The 22,263-nt window shown below is 37.7% G+C and overlaps 2 protein-coding genes across 4 annotated transcripts in view; one reads left to right on the top strand and one right to left on the bottom strand.

The window, feature by feature from the left end:
• LOC101744865 (DNA-directed RNA polymerase, mitochondrial) lies at window positions 1–22,140 on the top strand. Its single transcript, XM_004931767.5, has 24 exons — window positions 1–270; window positions 380–490; window positions 682–1,210; window positions 1,861–1,995; window positions 2,344–2,518; window positions 2,925–3,032; window positions 3,933–4,094; window positions 4,560–4,889; window positions 5,182–5,322; window positions 5,405–5,523; window positions 6,314–6,488; window positions 6,682–6,800; window positions 9,757–9,972; window positions 10,835–10,984; window positions 11,742–11,930; window positions 12,925–13,134; window positions 13,318–13,472; window positions 14,251–14,402; window positions 15,199–15,358; window positions 17,844–17,973; window positions 18,579–18,704; window positions 19,134–19,305; window positions 20,093–20,184; window positions 20,968–22,140. The coding sequence occupies exons 1-24, from the start codon at window positions 120–122 to the stop codon at window positions 21,092–21,094; spliced, it is 4,134 nt and encodes a 1,377-aa protein (XP_004931824.1). The 5' UTR covers window positions 1–119; the 3' UTR covers window positions 21,095–22,140.
• The window catches only part of LOC101738056 (katanin-interacting protein), a 20,699-nt gene continuing 18,155 nt past the window's right edge, over window positions 19,720–22,263 (bottom strand). For all 3 annotated transcript variants that reach the window (XM_021351622.3, XM_021351624.3, XM_012695104.4), the window contains exon 16: window positions 19,720–20,177. In XM_021351622.3, the coding sequence (XP_021207297.1) occupies window positions 20,144–20,177 (34 nt within the window). In that variant the 3' untranslated portion in view covers window positions 19,720–20,143. The remainder of the gene's footprint in view (window positions 20,178–22,263) is intronic.

Below are 22,263 nucleotides of genomic sequence, written 5' to 3' on the forward strand. Positions count from 1 at the left end.
GTTGTCAATGTCAAATTGTAAACAATCCAAAGTAAAAAAAAACTTTATTCTCACGTGGTTTTCTAACAGTCGGCATGTTTTGCAATATAAATTAATGTATTTGAATTACAGCAGGAACAATGCATAGACTTATAAGTGCTAGAAGCTTATATCAGAGTTCTCTACATGGCACTTCCGTTTTACCACCAAATAATTCTACGACTACAATCACAACATCGAATATCACATGTTCCTTTTGTCGGAAAATATTATTAGGCCGAAACTATGCAGGTATTGTACTTATACCAATATGAAAAAATATATTTAGAAGAAAAAATAAACATAAACATTGTCGATGTGTTTAGGTTATTTGTTGCATAACGTCAATGTTGTGTTCCAGAAAACATTTTTTCTGTACGACATCAATCTACAAAAACTGCAAGCATATTGAGGTCACAGAAAAAAAAGGCGAAACACAAAGGCTATAAAAAATATGGCGAAGTTCTTGAAGGTTTGTTGCAATGTTCTAATACATAACAAATGATTTATTTAAATATTTTTATTAGAGCCATTAGAATATTTAATAGGACTATAACATCTGAAAACAATACCGTATTATTCATGATTAATTCCATTTAAAAAAAACTGTTTTAAAAATTAAATTAAAATTGTTGTGTAAAAAAAAATTTGAATATTTTTCAGTTGGTGACAAAGCGATGACAGAAATGCAAGTATCTATAAGTAAATTACATGCAGCTCACTTGTCTAAACTGGCTGCCAGTCCAGTATCTCTAGGACAGCTCCACCAACTAACAACAAAACCTAAGAAACCAGTGAATGTACAACTAGACACCGAATTACTACAAAGAGTACGTGAAAAAATCTTGAACAACTCTTCCGACAATATTAAATTGGTTTCACTGGAAGATGATAAATGCGCTTTGATATATACCCATCATAAAATCACTAATTTAGAAGAGAAATTCAAAAAGAGACAGTTCATTGACATGGTGAGGGACAGTTACCATAACTTTAGGAAAGCCACATTATATGATCAACGTTTAAGTGATTTGAGCTACGCAATCAACGAAGGTGTTGTTCAGGAATTCCAGATGAAAAGTGAAATTGGAAATGATATAAAAAGTCCACATGCAGCATTCAAAGAATTTTTTGTAGATAACCACTTAGACAGATATGACCACCACTTAATGTCACAAATCACTAGTTTACAGTAAGTATTCTAAGCTTATAAATAAATATCAAAAGTGCAATTGAATACCAGGTTACGCAATTAAAAGTTATTTGTGCATGAATCGAGTAAAACTGAAATCTTGAAGACTGTATGTTTGAATTTGTAATTAAATAATACACATTATTTGGTCAGGTAAGCTGATCATTTCAGTGATCAGCTTCAAGGTACAATTTTTTCTTGTGTTAAGTGTTCTGGAAATATTAAAACTAGAAAAAAACCCAGACCTAGTTTCCAAATATCTTTCAAAGAGATACTGACTCTCACCTGGAAATGAACCAGGAGCCTGTGGTACAGTAGTCAGGATTAGTAACTTACTAACCAAATCTAGAGAGAGATGTAAAATGAACTTAATTATAAATTTCATTCATTAGGACTGTAATGATACCGAGTATTCATTTACAAACTTCATTATTCTGCCTACATCTCATTTTAATTTTTTATGTCTTGAAGAAATTTGAAAACAACAAAAATACAATACACTATAAAAAAAGTAAAATAGTGAAACATACACTAATTAACAGGGGAAATAAGCATAATATTGCTTAAAAATACAATTATTTGAGGTCATATATGTATATCATTTCGGGGTAAACTGCTTAATTGAGCAAGTACTATTTTTTTCTTTTTAGTGGACAAGACTTACATCCTGCTTTAGAAGATTTGTATGATGAAGGTCCCTTACATAGCGATGGAGAAATCAAAGAGTGTTTTGAGCTTGATCATTTGGGTCCCACAAAAGCCAAGCCTTTGAATGTTAAAGCCGCGTAAGTTAATTAATGTTTCGCAATCAATGTCAAGCAATCTTTCGATCATAAGACTGAATCTCATGTTATATTTGTTCAATTTTAATGATATTTTACTTTGAGTTTGTAAAATACATGATGTGTTGAGATGAAACCCACCAAATTTAGAAATTTGAGTTCATTTTGAAGTCTAGAAAAGATATTATAGAATTTAGACTTGTATTTAAGTTTCAAGATGCTGGAATTCAGATTTAACATTTATAAGCCCCAGTAACAATAAGTAGACTATTAGATTCCACGTCCATCTAATTAAAAAAAAAATTGATCAATGAAAGTATACCTTCAATTTGTAAAATTTTAACATTTTAGGACAAAAGCTATTAAGGAAAAAAAGAAAGCCAGCCGTGAAAAACGTAGAGCTTTGAAAGAATCAAACATGAAACAAGATATAAAGCAGTTGGAGCAACGAGGGAAGCAAGAAGCATTTCAGAAACTTTTTATTTCACATCTGCAGCTGTTATGTTCACTGCACATGATAAATGAGGTATAGTTACGACACAGTTCCTCATCAGCCTTCACCAGTGTGCCCACGCACACAGAGTCCTCACGTTTTCGCTTATTCAAAATAATTTCTTAATAGTGCCAAGCCATTGTTACGTTGACTTTACATTTTTACATTTTATTTTAACATCACAAACATAAGTAAACATTTAATTTAAATTGAATAATAAAATTTTTAATCAGTCGTAATTATTCTTTTGCTTAAATCTGTTATAGGATACAAATAGCATGCCAATATAATGGAAAAATATTTTTGTATCTAATTATAAAAATAAAAGATTCACATTGAAATCTCATTTGACATCATTAATGCAATAACCAACATATGCTTTGAGGATACATAATTAGTTTTTAACTTGATTATAAATTGAATAAATTATTATTTCTAGGGCCGACGAGTATTATTACACTATAGGCGTAAAAGCACCAAACCGAATCAACCAAAAGTGACAGATGTTAAGATATATAACACCTTATTACATGGATATGCAAAAATGGTGAGTCTAGCATGTTGGATACCCTATAATACTTTATTTTGTTGTAGTTCAATAAGTCTTTGAGGTAATTTACACAATGTGGTAGGTAGACCAAGAGATTTTTCTACATGTTACTTAAGACATATGAAATGTCTTTTATTAGATTTTTTCTTCCTTTGAATATCTTTCTGTTAGTCTTGTGTCTTATAGTCAGAGGCAGACTATTTAGTACGCAAGGGAAACGTTTTTTATATTTCTTAGGTGGTAATATTTTTTTACTAGGTCCTTAAGACTTCATAACTTGTGAATACTCAGGTAGTAGGGTGTGTTGCAAGACTGCCTACCATCAGAATAAATAGACAGATGAACATTGTTACTATGCATTCTAAAGTAGGGTAACCATTATACTATAGATCTGAGACTTAGAACTCATGTCTCAATATGAATGGTGGTAGTTAAGTTGTACTCAGGTAACCACTTAACACACACACACACATCTAAGTAATTTAAACAACAAATAGTCTTGTTTATAGATTATAAGTATTTTACTATTGGCTACCATCTGAAATAGTCTGCATAGTTTTATCAAATCTTCTGCATAAGATATTGGTACTGTCTCTTTCTCACTCTGCGCCATTACCTCTGAAAATGTCTTCCATTGTTGAGTTTTACAAGTGATACAAAGAAGGGCTAAATGATTAATTCAAGTGATTGCAATATTCGAATATTCGTGGGAACTATACTTGCGACCTTAGAACTTATATCTCAAGGTGGGTGGCGCATTTACGTTGTGGATGTCTATGGGCTCCAGTAACCACTTAACATCAGGTAGGCTGTGAGCTCGACCACCCATCAACGCAAAAAAAAATATTATTTAAAAAAAATAGTTTTTCTTATTTGCCTAAATTATTTTGTTTAAAGGGAATGCTTGAAGACGTAAAAGAATTGCTTTCATATATGACAAAGGATAACATCCAACCTGACGCGCAGACATTTGCGGCAGTCTTCGAATGCATAGAGCGGAGTGCCAATGACAATAAGAGTACATTGCTTCACTTCTATCACAATAGAATGCAAGAGACGGTTCGTATATACTTATATAGTAGAAGCTCTTTATTCGTAGGGTATATGTTACGTAAAAATACCACGAATACAGGAACCGTAAATATGGAATGGCAATTTACATATATGGGATACTTGCCTAGGTGACAAAAAAAAAACATGCTTTAGGCATAGTTGTGATAAGGTCTATATTACTTACTTATTAGTCCATTTGAAGGCAGACGCATTTACAAAGGATATTCGGTTGGATACCTACATATTATGGGATATTGAACTCCTTTTTACAATGTTTATGTACCGATGTTCCGATTCGCGAATAAAGACATCTTAAGCCGCGAATATGGGAATTGAGTCGCATTATTTTAATCCGCGAATATTGAAATAAAGGAATATGGGAACCGCGAATAAGGAACTTTTACTGTACTCCTATTTCTAAAAGGAAATAAAGTAGTCTATTAAATGTAAAAAAAATTTTTTTGCAAACAGGGCATATCTTTGAACGATCTCATGGACAAAACTACATTTCAACATGATCAACATGAAACTGTACTCAGCGCGATACAGCGAATACAACCGGGATTCCAGCCGCAATACACGCCTCCAATACTAGACTACGAATGTACATTACTTGAGAAACTCAAACTAAGCAATGTTGAAAATAGATTAGGCTTATTAAAATCACCGTCAGAAGGATTGCTGACGCGTGAAGATATGCTACAGAAAGTCAAAGAGCAAATACAGGTAGAACTGAAAGGAGAAATCGAAGTAGAGAATATCAACGTCAAAGATGTCGAGTCAAAGACTGTTCAATTTTGTGTAAGTTTAAAATTTGTTTACTAATCAATTAATCTATGCCTATTGAACCGATTTCAGAAAAGAAGGTAGTTTTAAGTTAGAGTGTCTTTTTATGCGGGCTCACAGATTATATTTATGTGTAATTCATGACCGATTTTGAAAGTTATATTTTAGTTTGAAAGGGTATATTTTCAAGTTAATCTCAGTTTTATGTTTGTGCTATTGAAGTTGATTTTAAATATTTTTTTAATATATCTATATTTTATTATTATATTAGTCTATATTTTTTAATTAATTTATTTGTATTGCTTAGCGTGAGAAGCTACAAGAGATCGAAAACGAGTGGCGGGTTGTTATTAAAGAAGCTTTTGTTCGCAATATTGGAACCTTGAAATCACAGAGTAAGGCTTCACATTCAGCTATTTCTCTGTACCCTTATCTGAAAGTGTTGGAGGTAATTTCTTTTTTGCAACTAAAATGAATGCTAATTGAATTAAATACCTTAGCTATTACACTAATATTTTTTTTAATTAAAGGTGGATCAATTCGTAGAACTGGTTATGTCTGAAATAAGTAAATTGGTTGACGGGAGCGAAACGTACAGTCCCACACTGAAAGTTTTACAGCGCGAGTTGGGTACTCTAGTATATCAAAAGTGAGTGCATTTTTAATATGTATTTAAATTTTCACATCTATCACTTAATTGGTTTCAACAAAAAAGAGGAAAATATTTTAAAAAACTAATCATATTATGATAGATTCAGACAGTTGATCTGAATTTTTATCTGGCTTAAGGGGACATTTTGTTTTTATATTATCACTGAAATAATAGTTATTCTTTTAATCTCTATACACATTCAAATATGAGACAATTTTGATACAATAGTTGTTAATTGCTATAAAAAAAGTACTCCATAATTTAAATGAATAAAATCTTCTCCTGAATAATCAATATATTGATAACATATTTTTATAGATTAATTTTTATTTTTAAACATTATTAATAAAATTTATATTTATTTAGAATAATATTTGTTATGAAAAACAACAAATTTATAAATTAAGAATATATGTATTGAAAAATAAAATTGGAACGAATTTTTTAGTGTACTACAATTGAAACTACTAATATTAAATTTATTTGTATAATCACTACATAGTATAAAACAAAGTCGCTTTCTCTGTCCCTATATCCCTATGTATGCTTAAATCTTTAAAACTACGCAACGGATTTTGATGCGGTTTTTTTTAATAGATAGAGTGATTGAAGAGGAAGGTTTATATGTATATTAACATCCATCAATAGTGGAGAAATCAACAATAAATTACAATTTCCGAAGCAAAGCGAGGGCGGGTCGCTAGTTTGTAATAAAAGAAATCTATATTTTATTCTGTTAAAAATAAATAAATCACAAAATGTAATATATTCATTAAAATATTTCAAGGTATCAAATAGAACAATACAGTAGAAACGGTGTCCTGCAAAAAATACAGCAAATATACGAGAAATATTGCGACTGGTATGTGAACAGACATTCTGTGGACGACTCGGGTCTTCCTTACAACGGTCGCCAAGTGTGGCAGGCTTTATTACACAAGTACAGGGGAGGACCTAGTTTAGTAAGTTTTGCATTTATATTTGCTGCAATTAAATAGCTTGTAATTGTTTCTGTCGTTTAATGAGCTCATGGAGCATCTGGTGTAAAGTGGTTACTGGACATCACCAACTCAATAAAGACTTTGATCTGTATTTTTTTTCCCTCAGAAATAGTCACAGAATTTTTTAATTTAATTTATCTTTGTTCATTTGTAGGATATGGCAGAAACACCGTGGCCGATGGAAATAAGACAAAACATAGGAAAGTTCCTGTATAATATTATTATAAATGATGTAAAAATTGATGTGAACTTGTTCAAAGCCAAAGCAAACGTGTAAGTATTTTATCTATTGGTAATTTAATTTTTCTGTTATTTGTTCATCCCGTGTGGACTTACTAGAACTTATTTTACAATTTAATATCATGTTCATGCAAATGTGGCGCGATCGCAAAATGCTATTACGAGGGCGGCACTGAAAATTTCGGGAATTAACGAAGTGATACAACATTACTATTTAAAAATGTATTTATTGCTTTTCGAAGTATTCTCCGCGAAATTTGACACATTTTTCCATACGATGGAACTAATCATTAAAGCAACTATTCCATTCGGAAGTTGGGGTCTCCAAAATGGCCGTTTTGTAGGCGTCCACAGCTTCTTCAGGTGATGAAAATCTCTGTCCACGCAATTTATTCTTTATTTTAGGGAAAGTATAGAAATCAGTAGGGCTTAGGTCGGGGCTGTACGGCGGATGGTCTACTAATTCTATGTTTTCTTGCTCTAAAAACTCTTTTGTTCTGTGCGCGGTGTGAGAACTCGCATTGTCGTGATGGAGGATGATGCGGCGGTTGCAGTTCTCTTTACGGAGTTCAGAAACGACCTGTGGCAAACAAATGCTAGCATACCATTCTGCATTAACCGTTCTTTGTCCCTCAAGAGGAATAGTCGTAACATGGCCGGTTTTGGAGACAAACGTGGCCACAATTTTTTTTTCAACACTCCGTAAACGAACAATTTTTGTTGGCTTTAACTCATTTTCGAACACCCAAACTCGTGTCTGGTTTTTTGTTTCGGGTTCGTACGCGTATATCCAGGATTCGTCACCTGATAAAATGTTGTATACAGCATTTGAGGATCCTACGTGGAATCTTTCGAGAGTTCTGACGCACCAAGTAACGCGAGCCGCGTTTTGCTCTTCACAGAGCGAATGCGGTGTCCATCGGGAAAACAACTTTTTTACACCTAATTGTTCATGCAAGATTATTTGAATTTGACTCATGCCAATGTCTAAAGTTGCCTGAATTTCGCGGTATGTCACATGTCGATCTTCCTCAATCAGCTTACGCACAGCATCAACGTTTTCTTGGGTGACTGCAGTTTTTGGACGACCTTGACGAGGATCATCACTGAGCTTGACACGTCCACGTTGAAACTCAGCAAACCAGCGATAAATTGTGGTTTTGGATGGGGCTTCATCACCAAATGCAGAAATCATCCGGTCAACACACTGTTTTTGTGTTAAACCACTTCGAAAGTCATAATAAATCATCGCTCTTGAATTTTCTCGAGTCAATTCCATTTTCTCAACGACTAAACAAGTTTGACAAAACCTCGTGACAAGACCGAGAATCTTTTTTTAAATAAATAAATGGTATTCGATTTTTAAAACCAAGGAGTTTTCAATTAAAAAGATTTTAATATGACAGGAACAGTGGAAATGTTCCATTCCCGATACTTTTAGTGCAGCCTCTGTACGAAGCAAAACAATCGAAGTGTCGTAAAGTGATGTCCGATGTGGCTCTGTAGAACGACGCCAGTGTTAAATGCCGCGAACAAATCTTTTTGATGTGAAACATCTATAGCCGCACGTAAACCCGATTTCTGGCGTGGCGACGCATGCCGTGGCGACGCGTCGCCATGCGCAGTCGACTGTGCGATTCTCTCCCACTCGATCCGGCGTTAAGCCATCTCTCTCGCTACACAGCTCGGATACCTATAGTGTATACTCCGTAGTGTATACAGTGTTGTTTACTACAGTACACATAAGGTTATGTGTACTGTAGTAACACAGGTGTGTTTTACTTGAAAACAAATTAATTTTTCGTAATATTTTATTTTATCATTATGACATATTTAATTCCTATCACAATCTGTTCTTTTCTGCATGTTACTTTTACAAAATAATGTCGATGTTTCACATCTCACATTTTTTTTAGGAAATACGTACTTAACATGTGTTAAAAAAAATCCTAATATCGGTTGTTTGTTAACTTAAGTGCACTTTCCATAATATTAAGTCATGTCATGTTAATGAAAACTCTTTAATGAAGTCGTCGTGGTTGAAAGAATAAGTCGTCCAGTGCAGACGCATTCGTATCAAGCAATGCGACTGTGCTGGTGCTCGAATTCTGCAGCCTAATTTTTCTAATAAAATACCTATGTACCTATGTATAGATGATTGACTTCCACGGTAAAAAAAAAGAAAGGAATTACGATATGTACTAGAAATTATCGCAAAAAGTATATTTTGTGTAATTATCGATGAAAGCATCTCCTGTGAGTCTGCAGGGGTAAGACTACCACCCTGCCTATTTCTGCTGTGAAGCAGTAATGCGTTTGGGTTTGAAGGGTGGGGTAGCCGTTGTATGGTAAAAATTGAGACTAGAACTCATGTCTCGAGGTAGGTGGTGCCATTTACATTGTTGATGTCTATGGGCTCCGGTAACCACTTAACTCTAGGTGGCCTTTGAGCTCGTCTACCCATCTAATCAATAAAAAAAGGATGTCTTTTTATTTTATTTTTATTGCATAGATGGTTGGACGAGCTCACAGCCCACCTGGTGTCAAGTGCTTATCGGAGTCTATAGACATCTTAACTGAAATGTCGCCACCTACCTTGAGATATGAGTTCTAAGGTATTAGTATAGATAAACCCTCAGATACAGCCAACTGAGTTTCTCGCCGGATCTTCTCAGTGGGTCGCGTTTCCGAGCCGGCGGTAGATTCTGTGAAGCAAGGCTCTTGCTGGGGTTCGTGTTAGCAACGTCGTCAGGTTTGAGCCCCGTGAGCTCACCTACTAGTTAAAGTTACGCTGATATATATACCTCTCAAGGCTCTCAGCTTAGGTAGGAAAAAAAAGGATAGTTAGAACAGCCGCCCTACCCTTCAAACCGAAACGTGTTACTGCTTTACGGCTGAAATAGGCAGGGTCATGGTACCTACCTGTGCGGATTCACAAGAAGTCCTACCACCAGTAAAAGTATGAAGTACGAAGTAGACTCGTTTACAGCAAGAAGCTGCCAGCGGTGTACAAGGTGCACCGGCCGTGGGGTCGCGCCGTGCGGCTGGAGTTGAAGCCGCACCCCGCGCTGTGCCGCGTGTGGGAGGGCGCGGCCCGGCCCGGCCTGCGCCTGCGCGCCGCGCTCGTGCCTGCCGCCGCGCCGCCCGCGCCCTGGGCCGCGCCCGACGCCGGCGCCTACCTGCTCACCAGGACCTCGCTCATCAGGTCACTGTTGCACCTAAACACAAATGCCTTAACTGATTATTTTACAGTTACTTAGTGTCAACTTCAACCACTAATATCATATGTACTCATTATAGTTTAAATACTTATATATATATATGTAATATAGTAGTATAGTATAGTAGTATATATATATAAAAACCTTTAGCATTTAAATTTAAAAACACAGACACAACAGATTCACTTGCCTGTCTCATTCAGAAAAAAGAGAATTTCAGTTTAACATAATTCAATAAAACTTTATAAAGTAATCATTTAAAAAGGAGATTAAAGTTTTTAAATTTTGTTTTCTTAGTATTTTACAGTAAACGAAATTTAGTTTTTTATTTATTATTGTTCATACATTTTAGAATATTCCATATCATTATATATATTTGATGCTATTATTGTTGTTTCTTGAAATAATTTTTAACAACAACTTGACAGTTTAACATTTAGCCTATAATAATGACCATATTGATTATTTCATTCAGTTGTGAATATACTGTACTACACACAAAGTTTTTTATTTTTTATTTATTACACTTCATGTAAAATTTACATTGGCGGACTTAATGTCTAAGGCATTCTCTACCAGTCAACCAAAGGTAGTGCAGAGTGAATACTGGTAGGTGCAATGAAATTTATATTAAGTTACAAATACATACACAAAAAAAAGTATATACATACATTACAGAAGCACATATACATACATACATACATACATACATATAATAGTTTATACAATATTAAAAGGAATATATTAATAAATTTCCTTAAGTTATTGATGAGTGACTGGCGCAGACACGGTGTTAAACGTTTCAAAATTACAATGGATATTAATAGTAATTTATCATGCGTCCAGGATGCCTCATTACATAATGAATCAATGGAAACGCATCGAGGAAGCTCCTAAGCAATCCCTGTACCCTGTGTTGGACAGTCTCAATCAACTTGGAGAAGTGCCCTGGGTTATCAACACAAGGATACTCGACTTACAGCTTCAAATATTTAGGTAGGTAGTCACTCATATTGTGTAATAACTTACTAATGTTAGCTTAAGTTAAGCTACAACATAAAATTTGAGTTAGTAAATATAGTAAATGTTTAAGTACATATTTAGTTTTTTTTTGTTTGAATGTTGAGAACAGTCCTTGTACTCTTCCCTTTGTGACATTCAGCTTAGCAAAAGGAGATTCTACTGTATATAAGTATTCATTTTTATTCATATTCAAAGTTAAAATGTAAGTTTAACATAATGATTGGAAACATAAATTCAACCGCATATTGAAGGGAGTTTCTAGTTCGAATGTAAACTGTCTTGTCCGAGTGTTGGTTTAATACTCCTTTTTTATTACAAATTACATAATACATATGTACTACACTACAACATAACAAATTTCGAATTTTTATGTTAAAATAGAAATAATTATATGTTAAGATACTGGAGCCCATAAACATCTACAACGCAGAAATAGGCAGGGCGGTGGTACCTACCCGTGCGGACTCACAAGAGGTCCTACCACCAGTAATTACGCAAATTATAATTTTGTGCGTTTGATTTTTATTACATGATGTTATTCCTTCAGTGTGGAATTCAATCGTGATTTGTTAAGTACGTACTTCATTAGAAGTATTGGTACCCGCTTGGGATTCAAACACCGGTGCATCGCTCAATACGAATGCACCGGATGTCTTAACTTTAGACCACGACGAATTTGTTGGAGACATTCAGAATCAAATTGGTTTAAGAATAAATAACGTTCTCCCAGGTCCGGCGGCAATAAGAAGCTGGACATACCTCCGCCGGCGTCGTCCCTGGACACGTCGAAGTTCCAAGACCAAGGGGCGGACAGCATGAGCGCTTTCAAGCGGCGGCTCACGATCAACCGGGCGCGGGCCGAGATGCACTCGCTGTGGTGCGACATGCTCTACAAGCTCTCGCTTGCCAACTATTTTAGGTAAGTACATCCTCTTTTTAATAAATAAATAAAAACTTTTTTTTGAAGTGAAACTTCTTTAGAATCGTGATTTCAAACTCGATGAAACGAAAAAATAAGTCCATAGAGACAAAAACACATAAAATGTATAGGATTGAGCGAGAGAATGAGATAGAACACAGATGTTCTCAGTGTAGTGTTTTTTTAATTCAGCGCCTTCTATGAGATTTTTTAATACTAATGTGTGTATGAAACCCCTTGTAGTGAATTTTAATTTAAGAAGTTAATTTATCAATTCACAGAGGGCGCTACCTCATACTATAAAAGATGATTTACAATTATTTACTATTGACAAAATTTTACATAGAGTACTTAGACATTTAGGATAATTGTATTTTAATTCTTGAAGGTTTTACTTCTACCACGTGTGAATTGCACACATGTTTTTTTTAATAGACATGACAACAAATTTTTGTCGATGCGAAATCTAAGCTTACTTGAAATTACATTGAACTTCTGTAATGTAAAACTTTGTGTTGGATTTAAATAAATAAATAAATTAAAAAAAACGTTGATGGGGAGGGGGGGGTATCACCGAAATGTGACATAGTGTGACAAGCGGCATGGGGGGGTTAATAGTTTTGTGACGTCACATGTTAAAATTTAAAATATTAAAACGCGAAGTTTACATGTGAATAAAAAACTTTAAAAATCTGCGAACTTGAACTAGTTATTAATAATTTAGCATTCTCGCTATGAGATTATCTCTCATGCAACGTCATTTAACTTATAATTTAACTTACAGCATAAATTGAAAAAATGTTTGATGTCACATAGGAGGGGGGGGGGGTATAAAAATTGGACAACCTGTGACAAGAAGGGGGGAGGGGTTCAAAAGTCCTAAAATTCGTGTGACGTAATTTATGGATCGCCTTAACTAAAATAGGTGAAAAAAAATCGAGGGATTGTAAATGGCCGTGATCAAACTATAAATTGTGTATTTGAACCGACGCAGAGAGCGCACGTTTTGGTTGCCGCACAACATGGACTTCCGCGGGCGCGTGTACGCGTGCGGCCCGCACGTGTCCGTGCTGGGCGCCGACGCGCAGCGCGCCCTGCTGCGGTTCGCGCAGCCGCGCCCGCTGGGACCGGACGGCCTCAGGTGGCTGAAGCTCCACGCCGTCAACCTCACGGGCGCGCTGAAGAAAAGCACCATACAACAGAGGTAGCTATCATCCCCTCTTTTTTTTTAAAAGGATTTTATGACTTGGTAGCTGAGACCTTTAAGTCATGTCTTATTTTAATTTATGTTCTTATTTTTATGAAAAATGATAATATGGAGTGAAAGGAGATGAGATGATATGAGATGCACAAAATATGAACTATATTAGTTCATTTCCTTATTTAGATTGGAATACGCAGAAAGTATAACGGACATGTTTTTGGACTCTGCTGATAATCCGCTAGAGGGCAAAGGATGGTGGACCAAATCGGAGGAGCCTTGGCAAACTCTCGCCTGCTGCATAGAGATAGCTAATGCAATCCGCTCACCTAATCCTGAAGGTAAAATTTATCTACACTTTTAAAACAATACCGTGACTGACTAAGTGAGAGCGTTAGTTCGTTACCCCTTCCCTTTCCTATGGCAGTAGAATGTACCAATATCGAATTTTCAGTACATAAAAAGTGTACAGTATCATAAATATTGCGATAAATATTGCACATCGATATTTAGAAAGAGACAGTCGCTAAATTTTGTTTTTGTAGATACTTACTTGTGTGCAACGAACGATGTTCATTTAGGTAATGTGCGACCGAGATAGCGCTCTACAAAACAAAAACTAACCGTCTCTTTCCCACGGTCGATGTGCTGTAATATTTATCGACGGGGACTGTGATGTTTGTGCTCGATTTTTTTTATGAGGGATTTTATGACCTGGTAACTAAGACCTTTAAGTCATGTCTTATTTTAATTTATATTCTTATTTTTATGAAAAATGATAATATGGAGATAAATGAAATGAAATGAAGATGATTAATTTGAGACATTAATCAACTGGGATGAAATTAAATGAAATAAGATGATATGGGATGAAATATAATCTCAGTAGAATGGTGGTTATTTACTGAGACTTTTCAGTGGACTTTTTAGAGGATCCCGAGGAGCCAAGTCCAGCGGCTTTGTTTCATTTTCCCACATTTGTGCACTTTCCGAGATATTAAACAGTTAATAAACCACCGTTATACACCGTTAAACACTAAATAGATAAAATCACAAAACTTCATTCCTCGCGTTCCCGCCAAAAAGTCGTTTGTGCTTGATATTGTTATGTGTTTGCAGAGTACATGTGCGGGTTCCCGGTGCATCAGGACGGCTCGTGCAATGGACTGCAGCACTACGCCGCGCTCGGGGGAGACGAGGCCGGTGCCGCCGCCGTCAACCTGGCGCCCGGGGACCGCCCGTGCGACGTGTACAGCGCCGTCGCGGCACTGGTACGTACCGCGCGTGGTACCTCGCAGCCCATTTTAATCTATACTTAATATATAAATTTACAGTGGTCTTTACGGATGTTGCGTTATAACTACTGAACCGTGCATCCGATTGACTTGAAACTTGGTATCCATGTAGAAAATACATGTACTTAATGGATAGGCTAATATTTATATGAGAGTTGGACTCCCTACACCAGTTGCGGGGGCGTTAATGATGAGAATCTTTGTGGGGGTGAGAAATAATAATGTTAATTTTAAATGCCCAGCAAAGCGGTCGGATACAGCTAGTAGTTATATATATTTATTGCTTAGATGGGTGGACGAGCTCACAGCCCACCTGGTGTTAAGTGGTCACTGGAGGCCATGGACATTTACAACGTAAATGCCGCCACCGACCTTGAGATATAAGTTTTTAGGTCTCAGTATCCCTAGTTACAACGGCTGCTCCACGACCGCTTCCGAAAACGAAGACAGACAATAGTACTAATGACACCTTTAATAACGGGACGGAAAAAGATCGATCCTAATTTAAAAAACAATCATATTATTAAAACGTTTTATTAGCATTATTTACGCTCCATCGTGTTAGTACAGCTAAATAAAACGACAGTTTCATAAAAAATACATTACAAAAAAACCCAGCAATGAAACACAAAATCAAAAACAGCCGATGCTCGGGTTAACGAACGTCCGGGCGCGGCGCTGATACCGCGCTCTCCAAAATTTACAATTTTGTACCTACAAAACTTTCATTTTCGGAAGCGGTCTCCTAACGCTCAGTATAATACCGGGACAGGTGGAGGAGATGAGGGCGCGCGACGCGGCGGCGGGCGTGGGGCCGGCGATCATACTCGAGAACTTCGTCCGTCGGAAGGTCATCAAGCAAACCGTGATGACGACTGTGTACGGCGTCACGAAATTCGGCGCGAGATTGCAAATCGCTAAGCAACTCAAAGGTTCGTGTCTCTTTTTTTTTTCCTACCTAAGCTGATAGCCTTGAGAGGCTATTTCAGGGTAACCTTAACTAGTACCTGAGCTCACGGGGCTCAAGCCGGAGTGTTGCTAACACTGACCCTAGCAAGAGCAGTGCTTCGCAGAATCTACCACCGGATCAACATACCGACGGGTTCGGCGAGGACGGTGACCGGTGCTTGTGGTACCTTAAAGCACTGTTAATGGATCCGGAGGATCCGTAATGACGGGTTTTGGGCGGTGTCTCATATAATATCATATATTATACAGGGTGTAAGAAAATATCTTTCGAATGCGTAAGGGTGTTCTTTTATATCGGTATACCAAACTATTTAACTTTAATTTCTAAAGAAGCCTCCTCCTCCTCCTCCTCGAGTCGTGTTCCTCATGTCTGAGGGTCGTGACCACCATCACCCATGAGCTTCAATCTTAGGATCTTTTTCCACTTTCCCCTGTCCACGGGGACAAGAAACCTAGATATGTACAAAACAATCCGAATGAAACCACAAGAAATAGTTGCAAAGACCTGAGAAATAAAATATTAACTTCAAAATCTAACGTGTATTATATCCATGTATGTAGCGTGTCTTTGAATGCAACTGTTTTTCTTGCATAGCTTTAACTTAGAATTCACTAGGCCGCTTTCATAGGTAAATTGTAATATTTTTTTTTTCCTACCTAAGCTGATAGCCCTAGCGGCTATGTCAGCGTAACCCTAACTTTAGTAGGTGAGCTCACGGGGCTCAAACCTGACGATGTTGCTAACACGAACCCTAGCAAGAGCCGTGCTTCGCAGAATCTACCACCGGATCGGAAACGCGACCCACTGAAAAGATCCGGCGAGAAACTCAGTGGGCTGTGTCTGAGAGTTACTTTACTCGTCGAGCCCTTCGTCGCAAGCGACGGGTTCGACGAGAACGGTGACCGGTGCTTGAAGTACCTAAAAGCACCGTTAGTGGATCAGGAGGATCCGAGATGACGTGTTTTGGGCGACGTCGACTGCTTTCCATTCTGTCCGCAGGATCGGGAATGTAGTTACCGGCGGCCACGATGAGAGGGTTCTCGTGTCGTGCCGCTTTATCGAAGTGGCGATTTTAAGGGTATGCGGGCCGCGTGAGCGAACACTACACTTGCATAGGTCATGACGGGGCGTATGCAAGTTTTGTAGAGTGTCACCTTATTTCTAAGGGACATTTTACTTCGCCTACATATCATCGGGTAGAGACGTCCTAGAATGAAGGCGGCACGGTCGCGTACCGTCTTGATGTGGGGGCGGAATGTCATCCTACTGTCGAGGGTGACGCCTAAATATTTGACCTTCGGGGCCCACGGTATGGGCTGGTCGAACATCGTGATTGGGCGAACGGCGGGGGCGGAGGTATTGACGCGCCTAGTCGGGAGGGGGATGCTCAGCGTGGTGTTCGGAGGGCGACCCCTTTTGAAGAGCACCGCTGTGCTTTTCGTGGGGTTGATGTCGATGCGCCACTTCCGGAACCACTGTCCCATGGTGGTAGCTGCGGTCTGAAGTCGTCGATGAAGCAACGCCTTCTTCCTACACGAGTAGTAGATGGCGGTTTCATCGGCGAAGAGGGGCCAGATGGGTCTCCGGAGACCGGGGTATATCATTGATATACAAACTGAATAGTAACGGGGAGAGGGCGGAGCCTTGCGGGACTCCGGCTGTGACGTGACGGGGCCGGGAACGCGTTCCCTCGACTCGATATCGGAACGAACGGTTCGACAAGTAGTCTCGTATGATGAGCACGAGTCTGTCTGGCACTCCCATGTTATACAGGTTCTTTTCTCTAAAAGATACTAAAACTATCAAAGGGGAATGCCCATTTCAGGCCCAAAGCGGACAATAGATTAGAGAAAAAATACTTAGTGCATTAATTTTGTCATAAATAAATATGCATTTACTTTCTTCCAAATAAGCGCCACTACAGTTTACAATAAGGAGTTTATAAAAAAAGTAACTCTGTTGAAAAAAACAAGATTTTTATTTTTGCGGGAAAAATATTGCCAGCATCAAAACCTTTTACGTATTAAGTAAACTTTTTAAGTATATAAAAAAAAACATATAAATAAATTATTTTAAGTATTATCATTAATCAATCGATTTTAATCGATTATAAGCACATAAAATAACATCAAAGACATACCCATTGGACATTGCTTATATGAGTGGACGAGCTCACAGCCCACCTGGTGTGAAGTGGTTACTGGAGCCCATAGACATCTACGACGTAAATGCGCCACCTCCCTTGAGATATAAGTTCTAAGGTCTCAGTATAGTTACAACGGCTGCCCCACCCCTCAAACCGAAACGCATTACTTTAAGCTTCACGGCAGAAATAGCTAGGGCGGTGGTACCTACTCGTGCGGACTCACAAGACGTCCTACCGCCAGTAAAGTTCACACGGCACTCTTTCGACAACCATTGATTGACATACGGTTTCTTATCTTCAGACATCGACGACTTCCCGAAGGAGCACGTGTGGGCGTGCTCGCAGTACCTCACGGCGAAGACGTTCGACAGCCTCCGGGAGATGTTCACGTCCACCAAACAAATACAAGACTGGTTTACTGACTGCGCCAAGTAAGATGCGATCCTGCTACTAGTATACGTATACTAGCTGATACCAGCGGCCTCGCTCGCCCGTGGGAATAAAATGGTTTTTTTTTGGCAATACAACGTAGTCTATGTCATTTGGCTTAATAATACGACTTTAAAAAAAGCATGTTAATTCGTTGCTTCATACGACAAACATACTTTGTGACATTTATAACATCGTAATTTTCATTATGATAATCGGTGAATGATTACACTAGTGCTCATTGGAGCCCATAGAACATCACATCGCCACCCCCACCTTGACACGTGAGATTAATGTTTCAATTGCATTGTATAGCGGCAGATCCACTATTTAAATCAGATCGCGTGCCGCGCGTGTCGCGCGACAGTAATCAGTAGGATAGTGGTACCTAGCCGTGCAGGCTTACAACACACGCTCCTAACAATAAATGCTGGTTGTTTGTACTCTTGTATAGTATGTATAGTAGTACGCTTGCATAATCCCTTAGTGGCGTTACGACACCCAGGGAAGGAGATAAAGCGGTACCACATTAGGCCAATATTTGAATTCTTAGTATAATCATTCGTTCGTATGACAATTTTGGGAACAGAGTGCGTTGTGTTTCCAGAGTGATATCGGGCGTATGCGGCGAGAGCGTGGAGTGGGTGACGTCACTGGGCCTGCCCGTGGTGCAGCCCTACTACCGGCGCGCGCCGCCGCACCTGCACTTCGCCGCGCCCGTCGACCAGCAACAGTACGTCCTTACCCTTAACAATGTGATGCGCTTACATTCATGTTCAGAATGTTATCGATATGTATGTACAGAATGTTATCGATATGTATGTACAGAATGCTATCGATATGTATGTACAGAATGTTATCGATAACGTCCTTCGAATGTTGCCGAGAATACAACATATAGTATGCTCGCGAGTTCATGTCCATCGGGGACAGAGGCGACGCGCGGGAGACAGCTCGCCCCACCTTCGCCCACCTCCCCGTATTTGTTTGACGCCGTGTGTTTTCCTTGACGGTTGTGCCACGCATTTGTCGATATCAAAAATTTACACTTTACTTACTACACTTTACTTTTTAGACTTTTTTCCCTGTACAGCGGGAGGAAAACCGAACTTTCGGCGTAGGTAGGCGCAAAAAAAAAAGCTGTACGTACTTGTGCCCGCAGACGCCCGTGCACTATGAAGCAGCGCAACGCATTCCCGCCGAACTTCATCCACTCGCTGGACTCGACGCACATGATGCTGACGGGCCTGCACTGCGCGGCCGCCGGCCTCAGCTTCGTGTCGGTGCACGACTGCTTCTGGACGCACCCCGACACCGTCCACCGGATGAACAAGGTGCCCCCGCACTCGCTACTCGCACTATATGTAACCTTATACAGGATGTGAGGAGACCGCTTCCGAAAACGAAGACAGACGATAGTACTAATGACACCTTTGATGATGGGACGGAAAAAAAATCAATCCTGATAACACCCAGTATACGTTGATTTTTCTTTACATATTGTTCGTGTCAATGAAAATGTCCGTTAGTTGTAAATCGGGATTATTTTTTTCCTACTTATTCTAGTAAGCTCAAGGGGACACCGGACGATTCCGGATTCATGATGATTAATCTCATTAAAGCAGAAATATGTTAAAATTTTGACATTCATAAATGCACTTAAAACAGTACGGAATAAACTTATTTTTCATACTTGAGTTACTGAAATGATACATAAAACAAAAAAGGGATCTACCAAAAATCGGCCATTTGTTTGTTTAATTTTTATTAAATAACATAAACACAAAAACGGACGGAGGTTTTAGCATTTGAAAGCTTTCTATTCTGTTTAATCTTACAAATAAATAAAAAAACATGTTGAGGAAATAAACTGAAAGAGCAGGTGGCTCACGCAACAAAACATGATGACCTCCGAAACAACGCAATTATTGCTTCGTGACTTAATGACATTAAAATCTCACGTGTTAGATTCGGGTGTCCATAATTTTGTACTTGATTTCTATATTTTTTTAAAACTACGTTTTTAATGAACTATTAGTAATTAAGCATTACATTGCCAAACAAAAGCGGGGACACCCTGTATACAAATGAGATTGCTAACAACGTAACGTGCAATTACAGATATGTCGGGAACAATTCGTGGCGCTACATTCTCAGCCTATCTTAGAGGACTTATCGAATTTTCTTGTCCAAAGGTTCAGCTACCCTGAAACGTAAGTGATATAATTTTTGTATTTAGTTTATAGATAGTAAGATGAACAAATATATAATAGAATAAATACCTTACTGATAGCTATATAAAATTACTTTTACTACTTCAAATACTTGGGGAAAGATTACTGTCTTAAAAACATAGAGGGAGAGCCGTATAAATACATATTGCTATATTTAAAGTAATTGAAAGCAATCTCTACACACCGCATACAAACTCTACATACAAATTGTCACGCGAACCTAAAAAGATTGTGTTCCTTAACATCGTCGGTACAAATATTGGTACTGATTTTAGGAAATGTATTTTTTTTTTTTCTCAAATCTGTTGTAACCCTTATGGAAACTAATATAGAGATGGTTCACTTAAAAACTTTAAAAAATCAAGAAAATAAAATTTATTGAATTATGTCCGTTGTACACAAATTTAATTAAATCTGTGAACACGCTAGTTTGTTTTGTCTTCGGTAAGCTGTGCCATTGCTGATGCCCATGAGCGACCGTGATCACCACATCGAGTGGACAGTCTACCTCTTAAGGCCGTAAAACAAAATTCATTGTATCGTCATGCTGACCTTCGTATTTGACGCGTTATGTAAATATTGTAACTATAGGAAATTTGGAGAGTGCGAATTTAGCTAAGTTGATGAGTAAAAAATGCGATTCAACGCAATTAATTTCCTTACACGTGACGTCATTTGGGGCCAAGCAGTAGTCATTATATTTACGCCTACAACTAAGGTGTTTTATATAACACGACTTAAGCTGTGTTCTTTATATTTCAGTGAGTTACAAGACGGCAACTCTGGCGCTTCTAACAAGAAACGAGTCAATAATCTGCTTCGAAAAGTACCCAGTAAAGGTAACTTCGACATAAACAGTGTACTGGATTCAGTATATTTCTTCAGCTAGAGAACTGCTACAGCGCAGCCTTACTTCGTGTTGAGAAAAGAATTTTGTAAACGATTGTGTGTCTAATTGTCAGGTGCTTATGAGCGATTTCGGAATAAACGCTAACGATATGACGTTTAAATTGTCATATTAATTGAGCATCACGACAAAAGCACGGACGCACGATCCAAACTTTATAATAGACTGATGTGAATTGTTAATGCCTTTGTAAGTTTTATACAAATGATGCTGCCATTTTAAATAAGCGAATGTAGAATGTAAATACACGAGTTTACGAAATGGTTTTTTTTTTAGTATTAAACGTGTCTTGCAAGACAAACTCGTGTTGATGAAACAAAATTAACAAAATGTAAAGTTAAAACTTGCAATTTGTAATTTTAAAAACGTCATCATAATAATAATAATAAGGGCTCCGTGTGTAGCATGAAAAATGGTTTTTGATCCCAGTTTTTTTCAAATTTTAGTTTAGCACAAAAAAATGTATTATCAAGTGTGATTGATACATGGTCGTGTAGAATTTGCTAAATCTTTTATATTAATGTTGCAATTGCACATACGGTATTATTGAAATGACAAATGTAATACATATAATTATAATGAAGTGTAAAAAAATGTGTAATGAATATCATATAAATAAAGTCGGGTCTACAATAATTTAAATTTTCGGTAAAATGTTATTACACGGCGTTGCGTCTTCATTTTGAAAGTCTTTTTCTAAGATATGTTGTACCTGTCTAATGTTGACCTACAGGGTGTGGTCCTCTAAGATATGTTGTACCTGTCTACGGTTGACCTACAGGGTGTGGTCCTCTAAGATATGTTGTACCTGTAAGGTGACCTACAGGGTGTGGTCCCGTGTACAGCCGGCCCTAATGTTCGGCCACACAAGCCTCGAATTTACCCTTTCAACTTCTTTTATGTGTATGCAAAAACCGCCATTAGATTTGAATTCGAAATTTATTATATTATTATTCATTAGGATAGTGCAATGCAACAAAAAAGTCTGTGATTTGTTAGTTTCTAACAATAAAATAAATATACCAAAATTGATGTGTTTCATTATAAATGTTCAGAATATACACTTAATTAACTTTGAATAAAAACACTTTGACCCCCCAAAAAGCGGTACCGTCCGACGACGGTTCGAACTTCCCTGTAGTTCGGAGTGC

This window comes from Bombyx mori, chromosome 3 (genome assembly GCF_030269925.1).
Source record: "Bombyx mori chromosome 3, ASM3026992v2".
Lineage (NCBI taxonomy): Eukaryota > Metazoa > Arthropoda > Insecta > Lepidoptera > Bombycidae > Bombyx > Bombyx mori.